At 35.2% G+C, this 15,756-nt stretch overlaps 1 protein-coding gene across 1 annotated transcript in view; it reads right to left on the bottom strand.

Moving 5' to 3' along the window:
• LOC141552833 (melanoma inhibitory activity protein 2-like) overlaps positions 1–15,756 on the bottom strand; it is a 64,738-nt gene extending 48,982 nt beyond the window's left edge. The window contains exons 1-3 of the mRNA XM_074284796.1: positions 15,458–15,756; positions 12,744–12,877; positions 8,217–8,303 (exon numbers count right to left, since the gene is read on the bottom strand). Coding sequence (XP_074140897.1) covers positions 8,217–8,303; positions 12,744–12,877; positions 15,458–15,572 — 336 coding nt within the window. The 5' untranslated portion in view covers positions 15,573–15,756. The remainder of the gene's footprint in view (positions 1–8,216; positions 8,304–12,743; positions 12,878–15,457) is intronic.

The following is a 15,756-nucleotide window of genomic DNA, read 5'->3' as shown; positions in this document are numbered from 1 at the left end:
AGCAAAGGTTCTGACAAAGGTCTCATTTCCAAAATATATAGAGAACTGACCCTAATTTATAAGAAACCGAACCATTCTCCAATTGACAAATGGTCAAAGGATATGAACAGACAATTCTCAGAGGAAGAAATTGAAACTCTATCCACTCACATGAAAGAGTGTTCCAAATCACTACTGATCAGAGAAATGCAAATTAAGACAACTCTGAGATATCACTACACACCTGTCAGATTGGCTAAGATGACAGGCACAAATAATGATGAATGTTGGAGGGGATGTGGGAAAACTGGGACACTGATACATTGTTGGTGGAGTTGTGAAAGAATCCAGCCATTCTGGAGAGCAATTTGGAACTATGCCCAAAAAGTTATCAAACTGTGCATACCCTTTGACCCAGCAGTACTACTATTGGGCTTATATCCCAAAGAAATACTAAAGAGCGGAAAGAGACCTGTATGTGCCAAAATGTTTGTGGCAGCTCTTTTTGTTGTAGCTAGAAACTGGAAGATGAATGGATGTCCATCAGTTGGAGAATGGTTGGGTAAATTATGGTATATGAAGGTTATGGAATATTATTGCTTTGTAAGAAATGACCAGCAGGAGGAATACAGAGAGGCCTGGAGAGACTTACATCAACTGATGCTGAGTGAAATGAGCAGAACCAGAAGATCACTGTATACTTCAACAACGATACTGTATGAGGATGTATTCTGATGGAAGTGGAAATCTTCAACATAAAGAAGAGCCAACTCACTTCCAGTTGATCAATGATGGACAGAGGTGGCTACACCCAGAGAAGAAACAATGGGAAGTGAATGTAAATTGTTAGCACTAATATCTGTCTGCCCAGGTTACATGTACCTTCGGAATCTAATGCTTATTGTGAAACAAGAAAATGGTATTTACACACATGTATTGTATCTAGGTTATATTGTAACACATGTAAAATGTATGGGACTGCCTGTCATCGGGGGGAGGGAGTAGAGGGAGGGAGGGATAATTTGGAAAAATGAATACAAGGGATAATATTATAAAAAAAAAAAAAAAAAAGAAACAGCTTTTGGAAGACCACAGAGTAAAAGTGAAAAATGAAGTACAATCCCAATTTTTAGCTGCTACCATATCCAGGAACCATAGGAGTTCATGCTTCAGGTGTGATGGATAGGGACATCAGGGCCAAAACTGTCCTCGGAGGAAATCCTCCAGTCCTTGCCCCAAGTGCAAACAGGAGGGGCACTGGAAGAGAGACTGACCACAGGGGACAAGCTGCTCCCCCCTAATGCCCTGCCCTCAAGCAGGAGTTTGGGGCTTGGTCAGGCTCCCACTCATACCACCACAATAGCTGAACCCTAGGTATCCTTGGATGTGGCAGCCAATTTTGATATGGGGGCTTCTTTTTCTGGTTTCACCCACTCTTCTCCTCATAGGATAATGGAGAGTGAAGAGAAACTTAAGAACTATTTTGAGAACTTCCCTCTGCCCTGCCAGTTTGCTAACCTGTTGTTTAAACACTCCTTTGTTATTATTCCCTCCTGTCCTGTTCCCTTATTGGGGCATGATTTAATGGTGAAATTGGGGACCCAATTTTGTCTTCTCAGACCTCCAGGTGATTTTTTTGTGCTTCTTTCAAAGCCCTCCCATATTCCCTCTGAAATCTGGGAAATATAGATTCCTCTGTCTGGGATCAAGGAATCCTTGGGGAAGCCACTCATGCCATCCCAGCCTTAGTCAGACTGTGGGACCCAGTGTGTTCCCCCATAAACACCAATACCCAATAAAGCCAGAAGGTAGCGAAGGATTGCAACCACTGATTGAGAAATTTCTCAAGCACAAACTTTTAGTTCCCTGTGAGTCTCCCTGCAACACTCCAATTCTCCCTGTTAGAAAACCAAATGGGGAGTTTCATATGGTACAGGACCTCAAAGCAATTAATGAGGCCATAATTCCAATTCACCCCGTTGTGCCTAATCCTTAAGAGAGCACAAAATGGTTTTCTACTCTAGATCTTAAAGATGCTGTCTTTTGTATATCTTTGCATGAAGACTCACAATTTCTTTTTGCTTTTGAATGGGCAAAGCCAGGAGAACATCCCCATCAATTAATGTGGACAGTTCTGCCCCAGGGCTTCCAAAATAGCCCACAAATATTGGAACAGACACTGCCTAAAGATTTAAGGAATTGGGAGCTGCTTAACAGCAGTCTCATCCAATATGTGAATGATATTTTGATCTGCAACCCCACCCGAGAGGCTTCCCTAGATGCAGCCATGAAAGCTCTTAATTTTCTGGCTTCTAGGGGCCATAGGGTCTCCTTATCCAAAGCCCATTTTGCCTGCCAGTCTGCCAAATATTTGGGCCATAACCTTACTCCCACCTCTCACTCTCTGACTTGAGGGGAGAAAACAGATCATTTTATTCCTTCTAGACCCAACTTCAAAGAAATAGCTACACATGGCTGGTTTCTGCAGAATTTGGATGCTTAATTTTGGGATTATTGCCAAACTCCTCTATGGTTCTATTCAAGGCCCTGACAACTTTCTTCTTGACTCTCTTTACCCTGCCACCCTGTTTCCTGACAACAGTCAGTCAGGTGACATTATTCATAATTGTGAGGAAACTTTAGATTTTGTCTACTCCAGTTGGCCTGACTTGAGGGACATTCCTCTTGACAACCCAGATGGTGAATGGTTTACAGATGGGTCTAGTTTTCTTGAAAATGGGGAAAGAAGGGCAGGTTATTCTGTAGTGACCTTCAATAGCACCAAGGAAGTTAAGCCACTGCTTCCTGGGACTTCTGCCCAGAAAGTTGAACTCACTGCCCTAACCAGAGTTTTGGAACTGGGGAAGGGAATGAGAGTGAATATGTATACTTACTCCAAATATGCTTTTCATATTTTGCACGCTTATGGAGCTATATGAAAATAAAGGGGATTTTTTTGACAGGAAAGAATTCCCCTATTAAATATGCAGGGGAATTTTACAACTATTGCAAGTTGTCCACAAATCCAGAGAGGTTTCAGTCATATTTTGTAAAGGAAGCCAGATGGGAGGTTCACTTCAGACCAAGTAAAATAGGTTTGCAGATTCAGCTGCTCAAGATGCTGCCCATTTACCTCTGACTATGGCACCTTTAATCTTCTAGTTCTCTAATTCTTATACCCCTAAAATGGCTCACAGGAGCAAGCCCTTGCAAAAGAAAGGGAATACACTCTCTTTCTGGCTGGTTTCAAACCCCCTCAGGCCAATTTTTAATCCCAGAGGCAGTGGAAATTTATTTCACTAAACTACCCACTTGGGAAGAAATGCTCTTCCATCTCTTGTGAAAGGCATTTTTACTGGTCACAAGCTGGGAGAAACAATCAGAGAAGGCTGCCAGGCCTGCCCGATTTGTGCCCTCCCCCTCTCCTAAAGCCTGTTCAGAGAAAGGGCACATACTTAGAAGAAAATTGTCAAATAGACTTTTTGATACCCCCTTACAGAGGTTTCAAGTTGCTTTTGATCTTTGTTGACATTTTTACTAATTTGGGAGAAGCTTTTCTCTTCAGAACTGAAAAACTCAGGAGGTATCAAAGTGCTTACGAAGAGATCATACCTCTCTTTGACCTGCCCGGCTCCTTGCAGAGTGACAATGGCCCAGCCTTCACTTCTTAGGTAACCCAAAATGTGGCCAAAGCACTTAAAATCACCTCACCTCCACTCTGCCTGTTGTCCTCAGATTCTGGGAAGGTGGAGAAAATGAATCACACCCTCAAGTGAGTGCTTGCTAAAACTGTGCTTAGACCTAGAGAGGATTGGGTGAAGAATCTCCCATTATGGAATCCATCTACCAAAGAATAGTCAGGAATTATATGAGAAAAATTACAAAACACTTGCCACAAAAATAAAGTCAGATTTAAATAATTGGAAAGACATTCAGTGCTCTTGGATAGGCCGAGCGAATATAATAAAGATGACAATACTCCCCAAACTAATCTATTTATTTAGTGCTATACCAATCAGACTCCCCAGAAACTATTTTAATGACCTAGAAAAAATAACAACAAAATTCATATGGAAGAATAAAAGGTCGAGAATTGCAAGGGAACTAATGAAAAAAAAGTCAGATGAAGGTGGTCTAGGTGTACCTGATCTAAAGCTTTATTATATAGCAGCAGTCACCAAAACCATTTGGTATTGGCTAAGAAATAGACCAGTTGATCAGTGGAACAGATTAGATACAAAGGACAAAAAAGGGTACATCTATAGCAATCTAGTCTTTGACAAACCCAAAGATACCAACATTAGGGATAAAAATTTATTATTTGGAAAAAACTGTTGGGAAAACTGGAAATTAGTATGGCAGAAACTAGATATGGATCCACACTTAATACCTTATACCAAGATAAGATCAAAATGGGTCCATGATTTAGGCATAAAGAATGAAATCATAAATAGATTAGAGGAACAGAGGATAGTCTACCTCTCAGACCTGTGGAGGAGGAAGGAATTTATGATCGGAGGAGAATTAGAGATCATTATTGATCACAAAATAGAAGATTTTGATTACATCAAACTAAAAAGTTTCTGTACAAACAATACTAATGCAAACAAGATTAGAAGGGAAGTAACAAATTGGGAAAATATTTTTAAAGTTAAAGGTTCTGATAAAGGTCTCATTTCCAAAATATATAGAGAACTGACCCTAATTTATAAGAAATCAAACCATTCTCCAATTGATAAATAGTCAAAGGATATGAACAGACAATTCTCAGATGATGAAATTGAAACTATATCCACTCACATGAAAGAGTGTTCCAAATCACTACTGATCAGAGAAATGCAAATTAAGACAACTCTGAGATATCACTACACACCTGTCAGATTGGCTAAGATGACAGGAACAAATAATGATGAATGTTGGAGGGGATGTGGGAAAACTGGGACACTGATACATTGTTGGTGGAGTTGTGAAAGAATCCAGCCATTCTGGAGAGCAATTTGGAACTATGCCCAAAAAGTTGTCGGGCTGTGCATACCCTTTGACCCGGGCTGTGCATACCCTTTGACCCAGCATTGCTGTTATTGGGATTATATCCCAAAGAAGTGCTAAAGAGTGGAAAGGGTCCTGTATGTGCCAAAATGTTTGTGGCAGCTCTTTTCGTAGTGGCTAGAAACTGGAAGATGAATGGACGTCCATCAATTGGAGAATGGTTGGGTAAATTATGATATATGAAGGCTATGGAATATTATTGCTCTGTAAGAAATGACCACAGGATGAATACAGAGAGGCTTGGAGAGACTTGCATGAACTGATGCTGAGGGAAATGAGCAGAACCAGAAGATCACTATACACTTCAACAACAATACTGTATGAAGATATATTCTGATGGAAGTGGATATCTTCAACATAAAGAAGATCCAACTCACTTCCAGTTGATCAATGATGGACAGAAACAACTACACCCAGAGAAGGAACACTGGGAATTGAATGTAAATTGTTAGCACTACTGTCTATCTACCCAGGTTACTTATACCTTTGGAATCTAATATTTAATGTGCAACAAAAAAATGGTATTTACACACATATATTGTATCTAGGTTATATTGTAACACATGTAAAATGTATGGGATTGCCTATCATCTAGGGGAGGGAGTAGAGGGAGGGAGGGGATAATTTGGAAAAATGAATACAAGGGATAATGTTATTTAAAAAAAATTACTCATGCATATATACTGTCAAAAAAATTTATAAATAAAATTAAAAAAAAAGAAAAGAAACCCATTTTTGCCCAAAAACCTCACATGGGGGGCAGCTAGATAGTGGATAGAACTCCAGCCCTGAAGTCAGGAGGACCTGAGTTCAAATCTGGCCTCAGACACTTAACACTTCCTAGCTGTGTGACCCTGGGCAAGTCACTTAACCTCAATTGCCTAAGCACTAAAAAAAAAAAAAAAAAAAAAAAAAATGATCTACATGTTTCCTGAGGGTCTTCACTATTTAGACATTCCACTCAATCTTGCTATGTTCCCCCTCTCTGATAATATATCCCATGCTCAAAGATGGCAATTAATCCCACCCTCAGAATGTCAGTTAATATGTATGGGATTTGCTAAGCATGCCTGCTTGCAAAAAGCTTGCATGTTGTCATTGACTTCAGCTGGTTTTAGCAAGTTTTAAGCCTGAGCCCCTTATAAGAAATTGTATGTTTAGCTGACCCCATGCAGATCATTCTTGCAAAACATTCATATTTCTACATGACCACTTGTCTAACAATTCCTCCTGTGCATGATGACAAATGAGATTTAAAAAAGGGGGGAGGCCATAAGTTCAAACCACAAAGATGCTGTTTGCCTGGATTTTGCTTCCTCTATGGACTTCCCATCCCTTGGGTGCTGACAAAATACCTTTGTTCACCACTCTTTTCTCTTATTGCTGGGGAAAGTTCCCATACTCAGACTGAGAGCCAGCCAATGGGAGGAAGAGCCAGAGAGTGGGTTTTGTACTTTGTTGAGTTTTTTGTATTCCCTGCACACTGTTTCTGAGCACCACATGGGCAGTATCCTTTCTACAGAGAAAGAGATAAATCCTTTTTGGCTCTATTCTTAAAGTCTGTCTCTTTTTAAGATATCCCTATGGAATTAGCCAACATATTAGGGGTGTGTAAGAAAAGATGTGTATAAAATGGAGTTAAGACCTCTCATAAGGATGACTTGAGATTCTTGCAATAACAAGTTGAGCTATAGCTAAAAGCAGTTTGATTATCTTAAATAAACTTACATTTCTCTCCAATCTCTTCCCTCCCTTTCATTAGCATTTAAGTACCTAATATGATAAACAGTGTCTATATTTAGTTTCTGGGTAAATTAGAACTCTCTAGCCAGTGGGAAAAGAAGTCAGAGGGCGGAGGGGGGGGGGGCGCTTCTGGTTAGGATCTAGATAATCCTGTGTTTGCAGTTTGCATGTTGCATTACTTTACTGACAAACACCTTGTCTTTTGGGAGTTGCTCTTTATCATGAGATTGTAATAAACCCGTTTTTTTTAATTTTCTTACTCTGAGAGACTCTGATATTAATTTGGGTTCACTGTCCCAAACAACTTTAATTTGGAAGAGCTCAGAGTAATTCAAGCTTTGATGGGAGAGACTCGAAATAACAGAATAAAATATGCTTTCTTTTTGTATTTGGCACACTCTCCTTGAAGGAGGTGTGCTCGCTTCTTCAAAGAACTGAAGGTTGTATCCTTCATTCTCTCTGAATAAAACATCACAGGCTTCAAAATTGAGTCTAGAATCTTGTTTCTTTTTGATTCATTAGGAACTGCCTACCTTATGGCAGCAGGTTCTCTAGGAATTTTGCCTGACTTATGGCATCTTCTTCCTTGTTTCTTTAACAATGGGAAACCAAGTAGCAATGGCCAAATCATCTCCTTTTTACTTTAATATCATCTTTCCTATATACCTCCTCCTTTCCAATGACATTGCATAGTTCAGGCTTTTACTTCCTCATACCTTGGCAATTACAATAGATTGTTATTTGATCTACTTGCTCCACTCCGATCCATTCTCTTTTTAGCTGTCAAACTAGTCTTACAGGTTTAATCATATCACTTCTAGATCTAATAATCTGCAGTTGTTCCCTATTGCTTCCAGAATCAAATATGAAATATTCTTGATTTTAAAAACCTTTCATAAGCTTCTTATCTTCCCTACTTCTTATATCTTACCATCCTTAATGTACATTGTCATAATGACCTCCTTGGTGTTTCTCATAAAAAATTATGTTCTGATTCTTACTATAAAGAGTTTTGCTGGCTGTTCCCCAGGTCTGTAACATTCTTCATTCTCCTCTCCTCTCCTAGATCCCTCGATTTCCTTCAAGTTTCAGCTAAAATTGAATCTTCTGCAAAAAAGCTTTTCCTAGTTCTCAATTTTTGTGCCTTCCCTCTGTTATTTATATATATATTTGTATGTATGTATGTATAAAATATGGCAATAAACATATACTTAGCTTGTTTGTACATGTTCTTTTGCATGTTTAACTCTCCCTTTAGACTATTTTTTGCATTCTTTGTATCATCAATACTTAGTATAGCATCTATAACATAGTAAGTATTAAAAAAAAAAAAAAAAACAACTATCTAGTTGACCAGTTTGAAAAGCATATAACTAATGAGGATTGAAAACATGTCATGAGAATAATTTTAGGATTAATTAGAAAGAATGGAGATTTGTACTCACTTTAATTGGCACTTTCACTTCTTCAGAAATGAATACCTCCTCAATTTGGATTGCATCTTTGGGAAAATATCCAAAATCCTTTCCTTTCTATAAAATGAGGAAAAATAATATTATATTTTTATTATAGCTTTTTATTTACAAGATATATGCATGGTTAATTTTTTAGCATTGACAATTGTAAAATCTTTTGTTCCAACTTTTCCCCTCTTACCCCTTCCCCCAGATGGCAGGTTGATCAATACATGTTAAATATGTCAAAGTATAAGTTAAATACAACATAACATGTCCATACAATTACTTTGCTATACAAAAAGTATTAGATTTTGAAATAGTGCACAATTAGCCTGTGAAAGAAATAAAAAATGCAGGTGGACAAAAATAGAGGGATTGGGAATTCTATATAGTGGTTCATAGTCATCTCCCAGAGTTTTTTCGATGGGTGTAGCTGGTTCAATTCATTACTGCTCTATTGGAACTGATTTGGTTCATCTCATTGTTGAAGAGGGCCACGTTCATCAGAATTGATCATCATATAGTATTGTGGTTGAAGTATATAATGATCTTCTGGTCCTGCTCATTTCGCTCAGCATCAGTTCATGTAAGTCTCTCCAGGTCTTTCTGAAATAATTCTGCTGGTCAAAATAATATTATTTTTAAAAATTTCCCTTAAAGCAATGAAGACTATTAAACCTCATTTTCTCCATTGCCTGAAGTTTTTAAAGAATTGTTTTTTACCCACAGAGTTTTGATCTTATCACCTCAAACTGTTTCCAAAATAGATCACATGCCCCTGAGAAAGAGGACATTTAAAGCACTTAACACTTTATAAGCTATTAACAATTACACATGTCAATACTCAAAAAAAGTGATAAAGTTTTCAAAGAAAAAAAGTCTTCACTCTGCATTATAAGCAGAAACTTGTTGGAAACAATTGCTAATAATTTATAATCAATCTAATCTAAGTCCTATCCTACTTATAAAAGTAAGTAGTATAAAAATAATTTAAAAATCTGAGTTTCCTCTTGCCCTCAGATATCTAATATAGATAATTTTGAGATTCTAATTTATAGAATTTTTAAACAAATTATATTTAACAATCCAACAGAACAATAGTAATTTAATTTTCAGCCTACACTTGGAGAATCATTTTCCTAAAACATTTATTCTCATTTTGAGCACTCCCTTCAAGGGTGATTCTTTCCAGGGGCTCAAAGGTAAACTCAAATAATCTTTTACATACACCCTAATTGGTCAAAGAGTAGAGAAAATATCTACAGGACTTAGCTGAATCAGTTAAGAACTTCCTGCCCTGATCTGTTCAGAGCCTTAATTGCTTTAAGGGAACAGTCATTCCTGGGCTAATAATAGAGAGGAGAGCAGTTAGTCATAGTTAATAGAGAACTGCTAGTTAAAGAAAGACTGATAAAGTTTCTCTTTCAGATTGGTTCAAATGCTTCAGACTCAGATAATTTTTTTTAATGTTTTCTTAATGTTCCTAAATGAAAAAATGAAGAAGAGTATAGAGGACAGGCTTGTTGCTTTCATGATGTGAAAGAAAAAATATCCAAAATGCTAAAATATCTTTGCTTTAAATATGGAAGTCAGGAGAGATAAAAAATTTGTATTAAATTTTATTCCTTCATTCCTACCATTGTAATGTAACTGAAGCAAGTCAGAGATTAGATTTTTAATATTTTAATAAAGGAGAATTTAGGCTAGACAATTGGATAAGGCTCTTGCCTGAAAGATAGGCAACCCCTAGCAATTAAAATACAGACCTTTTATAGGGCTCCAGCTATAAGGGAAACAAAGGCAATGTGGGGAGAACATTGGGTAAGTCATTATTTCAGGAAGGGTCATAAATTCTGATAAGAAGATCAAGATTCAGAAAGTCTTGGGCAAAAAAAGATAGTGAGTGCTATCCAAGCATTTGAGATAAGCCATCTGGAGTTTTATGACTCACTGAAATGTGAGAGCTTAATGGAGTAAGGAAAGGGAGGGTGGCCATAATATTTTATTCAGGGTATAATATAATTCAGGGAAACTAAGGTATTACAATTCAGGGAAACTGTGACAGGGAAACTGAGTTATTACACCACAAGGTATTCTGTGCACAACAAAGGCAAATTGATAAATTTAGGGCTGCCATGACATTCATGTGGCTTTGATATAGCAGAGATGCAAATGTTATGCTCCTAGAATTGAGGGAGTAAATAACTGGTAAGGGTTCTATGTTTTGAGCAAAGGATAAGAGAATGGAAAGCTATATCTGGGTAAGCTAGCTATATTCTTAGTCTATACCAATCATAAAGAAAAAAGGACCAATTTGCATTAACTCTTGGCATCAGCAATGGTACCTACTTTGGTAGCTGTTGCAATTACTTTAATTCCAGTGAAGTGATACCCTATGGTACTGTATCTTAATTAAGATACCCCTGTATTATTTTGCTTAATTTCCTGTGCTTTCTAATAAATTTCACACCTTCAGAACATGGTCAGTCTAAGAACAGTCTTCTTTTCCCCTTGACTCTTCAGCTACACAGACCTACCCTGATGATATCATTTTTTTTCAATCATGTCTGTCTCTTCATGAACCCATTTGAGATTTTCTTGGCAAAGATACTAGAGTGGTTTGCCATTTCCTTCTCCAACTCATTTTGCAGATGAGGAAACAAAAGCAAACAGGGTTAAGTGATTTACCCAGGGTTACACAGCTAGTAAGTATATGAGTCTAGATTTGAACTCAGGAATACTGTACCAATAAGTTACAATATTCATTCCAAATTTATATGTGACCTAAAAATAAAAAAATCATAAATGTAGAGATCTTAAAGGTCATCTAAGAGTTGCCAAGATGGTACAATATAGAGAGAACTAAATTTGGAGTTAAGAAGACTTAAATTCAAATTCTGTCTTAAACACTTATTAGCTGTGTAAATCTCTTAACCTGTGTCATCAACCTCAATTTCCACATCTGCAAAATGGTGATAATAAAAAGCAACTACTTCCACAAGTTGTTGTCAAAATAATAATTTGTAAAAGTACCTTATAAACTTTAAAATTATATGTAAGTTAAGGTATTGCTATTATTTTATTTTATTTTAAATAGGTATTTCTATAGGACTAAAAATAACACTAGGTATTTTTCTGGGACAAAGATTCTGTTTAGTGTGTTACAAATCCTTTCAATTCCTCCAATTAAAAAAAAAAAAGAATGAGAGGGGAGGAATAGGAAGAAGAGTTGAGCCTCTGGGACCAGTTCACACCAATAAGTTAAACTGGGCTCAGGAAATTTCTGATAAACTCTGAGTTCAAGTTTTAAGATTCTCCTTCACAGAGTTATCAGGTCATTCATAAAACTAAACTGTCAATCTGTACCTCAAAGGGAAATGTTGTCTTAATGCCCCATGACAAAAATATAGGATCCTAACATAGGTAATAATACAAACAAAAAACTCTAGGAATATCCCTCTATATACATTCTGATCTCAAGTAACAATATACCTGGAAAAAAAGAAAGGAACAATTTTTTTTTTTTACAAAATAATTAGGCTTAGGACCTAATTAAGTGAGGACCATCAGTGAGATAAATAACAATAAGACACTCTACTCAGGACTTTTGAACTCAGTATACAATGGTGACTGGACAATGCTTTAGGTGAAGAATAATTTCTATCTCTCAGTAGAAAGGTTGGAATAAATATTGTTGTCTACATACTGATTTGTTCTAATTGATTTTACTTATTATATGGAAGAGGGTAAAATCAGTAGAAAATGTTAGTGATTTTTAAAAAATCATCAAATGACTTAAAAAAAAAAGATACAGTACAAATCTTAAAGACAAGAGAAGCAGACAAAATTTTCTGGTGTATAAATAAGATGGTATACAAAATGGTATACAGTCCTTGAGATGAAGAGGCAGAGTTTCAGTTTTAAACAGTGGCCTTTGTTGTTAACACTATATTATTCAATGAGGAACAGACACTTATTTAGCTATTCTGTCATACTTATACAATTTAGTAATAAGATTATTAGTCATAACATTTTTTGACTGAAAAACAATGATACAAAGTTACATATATCTGTTTTCCTTTGCAGGAATTAATCATTAATTTATTCAGATTAATAATGACTTAGGAAAATCTGAATTAGTGAGGTTCCTGTGATCCTTAATCTATCTGGACTTTGAGCCAAATAGATGTTGTTTTTCCCGATGGAAAATGTTTCCCTCATTCCTAGGCAATTATTCTATCATTTAGAATAGTATAATAATAATTTTATAGAAATATGTCCATTCCCTTTTCACAGAAAGTAAACTTTTGAATCCAGTGTATAGTTTCATTCTTTCTCACAAATAGCCAATTTTGTTCAGATTTTCAGATGCTTTGTTAATATCTACAAAATGCTTTCATAACTTTAGATGAAAGATCATTTAGAAGTGCAAAATATATTTTATTTATCTTCATCATATTCCATCCTCATTATTTAAACATTGGTTCTAATTTCAGTGTTTAACAAGATACTTACACTCCCTGCCCACAGATCTTCTCTTTCTCCTGAAAGTTTGGCATAAACAAATATCTCTTCTCCTGTTTTGAAGTTCAAGTACTGGCAGTCAGGTCCTTTGTAATCTCTTATGGCCACGGCTCTACTTATTAAAGCTATATAAACATTTAAAGAGAATATAAATTTTAAACACTGATATTTAAAAATAACCTATCTCTATTGTCTTCTTGCCACATGTCATCTTTTATATCAATTGTCTTGATATGCATTTCCTCATTTGTTAAAGGAGAGGACTCATACATCAGCTCAAAATCTGAGTATTCAACGTGATGTTATGGAAAGATTTAATCAGAAGAACTCATTTACAAAATTCCAGCTGTATGAAGTAGAGCAAATTTATCCTTTTGTGGGAAATTTCCTCACTCTAAAAAGAAAGGGGCTTGACTAGATGAATTTTAAGATTTTTCCAGTAATTCTGACAAATCCTATTAAAATTCCTTTGGGGTATACTAAGTCCTCACTCAATTGCTCTACTATAAAGCAATCTTTCTCTGTAGAGGTACTTCTGGAGAAGTATACTTGAAACAAGGATACTTACAACAAGGTACTCAGTGGAACCAATGAGAAAATAATTCTCTAGTTTACATATACTTAGTACTTAGCATGGTGATGTAATAGTTTTACAGTTGGCACATACTCAGTATGCTGTAATGATGTAATTGTAACAGGGTATTTAAGGGCTGAGAGGACTGGGGACAGAGTCAATCAGACTGGGACAGACTGTGAAGGAGACAGACTATCGCAGATACAGACTATGAAGGACACAGACTGAGTCAGACTGGGTCAGACTGTGACAGACACAGACTGTGTAGGAGATAATAAAGACTTTAGACTCCATTCCTGACCAATTTCATGGTGACTATCCTGCTGAGACCAAGGCCCATCTGGAGATCCTCCAGAAAGCTAGCCCGGACATAACATTTCCCCATTTCAATGTTTTTACTGATGCATTGCTCATATTGTAGTATTAATTATTTCATGCATGTTAGGTCTTGCTCCCTAATCTGTATAAGTTCTTTGAGGGTAAGTAAGTTATTTTATATTTCTGTCCTGTCAGTCCTCAAAAGATCCACAAGAGATCCTCAAAAAAAAATTATTAAATGAGTAATTTACCAAATTCCTAAGATTAATCTTTCAACTTGAACATAACATATTATAATGTATACATATGTATGCATTGTAAGTATCATCAAAATCAATTCATATTTATAGTATATATATATATATATATAATATATTACATTTATACTATATACTATATATAGTATAGTGACATTCCTCAATGAAGATTTGATTTAATAGGACCACTAATTAAATTTAAATATCACATAAAATTACAAGAATTGGAATGTCTTCTTTATTGTTAATCTAAACCAGAAATTTCAAACACAGGACCCAGGGCTATTGTCAAGTGTGGCCCAAACCAGATTAAAATGGAATTGAGAAATATTTAACAAAATAAATAAAAATTTAATAGTATGTAGATACTGTTAACATGTGGCTATATAAGTCAATATGTAGCTAGAGGATGCTCATATATGATTTAATTGTTCTATTTCTATTTGAACTTGATATCATTGATCTAAACTATGACCCTATAGATATAAAAATGTGAGAAAAATAAAAATTTGAGACAGAAAAATAATTGCAAATGAGCTGTTGAGTGATAATTCTTGTTCTTCACATTAATTTACTTTTCAGAAAAGAAATTAAGAAAAATTATTTTTCAAAAGTTTAGAAATAAAGATTACATACCAAATAGACCATAATTACTTATTTGAAACCATTCTAATCTATTAGGTTACAATTGTACCACATGTTGTTAGGAGACTTGGGTTCAAGAACATATTTTAGATTATGTTGATCACAGGCAGTTATTTAATCATCCAGCATATTAAGTTCCTGATCTGTAACATGGGGGAAATAATAAGTATTATTCTCAAAGAATTGTCGTGAGGATGAAATGACAAATGTAAAGAGAATATTTTGCAAATTACAGAGCTTTATAATGTCAACTTAAAGGTAGATATAATAGCTGAAATATTTTTGTAAGATTTAGAAAGAAAATCTAACTTACATTTCTTCTATACATAAACCAAATCTTTCTATGAGAAAAGTCTTTGTTATCAGTTAAAGTTTTGCATAATGAACTTATGAATAACTAATAATGAATCCCTGAGGATTAGGGATGCTAAAATTATATATGTATATGTGCCTAACACTATAAGTCATATTGGCTCAAGTATATATATTTTAAATTGTTGGAGAAGTAATGAGATTCAGAACATGATTGAAAATTAAGATAAATCTTTTGTTGCATAAATCAGAAAGAATATAAAAGAAAGTATATCTTTTGTATACCCCAGTAAGTAAAGTGATTAATAAGTGGGAAAATAAAATGGTAAATAATTAAGTACATTTTAAAATGCTAAAATTTTTGATTGAGATATTTGGGAATATTTCATTTAAATTGAATTTTGACGTTTTGACCATTTCTATGAGGTAGTATCACAGAATACTTCATATATAGTTTACAAAGTCATCTTTTACCCAATGGATTATCATTTTTATATCAAATATTTTTATTTTACTATTTATGCTATATATTTATATATTTATGCTATTTTCAGTGTCATTTTGGAGCTAATCTATAAGGAAAAAAAAATCAAACTTACTTTCACATTCCACATCTCCGCACTTTTTAAACTCTGCCAGTAGTTCTGTACTCTCCACATTCTTTATTAAGGAAATGACTAGAAGGAAAATTCTATGAACTTCAAATTGTTCCATGACAAAACGGAAAATAGTAATTCAGAAAATATTTAAAGTAAACTTTTCTCACGAAAATACTGTCACCAAAACAAGAAATTCATTTTTCACTTACTACAACAAAAAGTTTTAAAAACCTTTCGTAGATTTACTTTCTGTTTGCCAGTTTAGGTTACTAGATAAATGCTCTCTTTCTCAATCTGCC

This window comes from Sminthopsis crassicaudata, chromosome 2, assembly GCF_048593235.1.
Source record: "Sminthopsis crassicaudata isolate SCR6 chromosome 2, ASM4859323v1, whole genome shotgun sequence".
NCBI lineage: Eukaryota > Metazoa > Chordata > Mammalia > Dasyuromorphia > Dasyuridae > Sminthopsis > Sminthopsis crassicaudata.
Note: the sequence above shows the minus strand (reverse complement) of the source record. Positions and strands in the feature narration are given on the sequence as shown.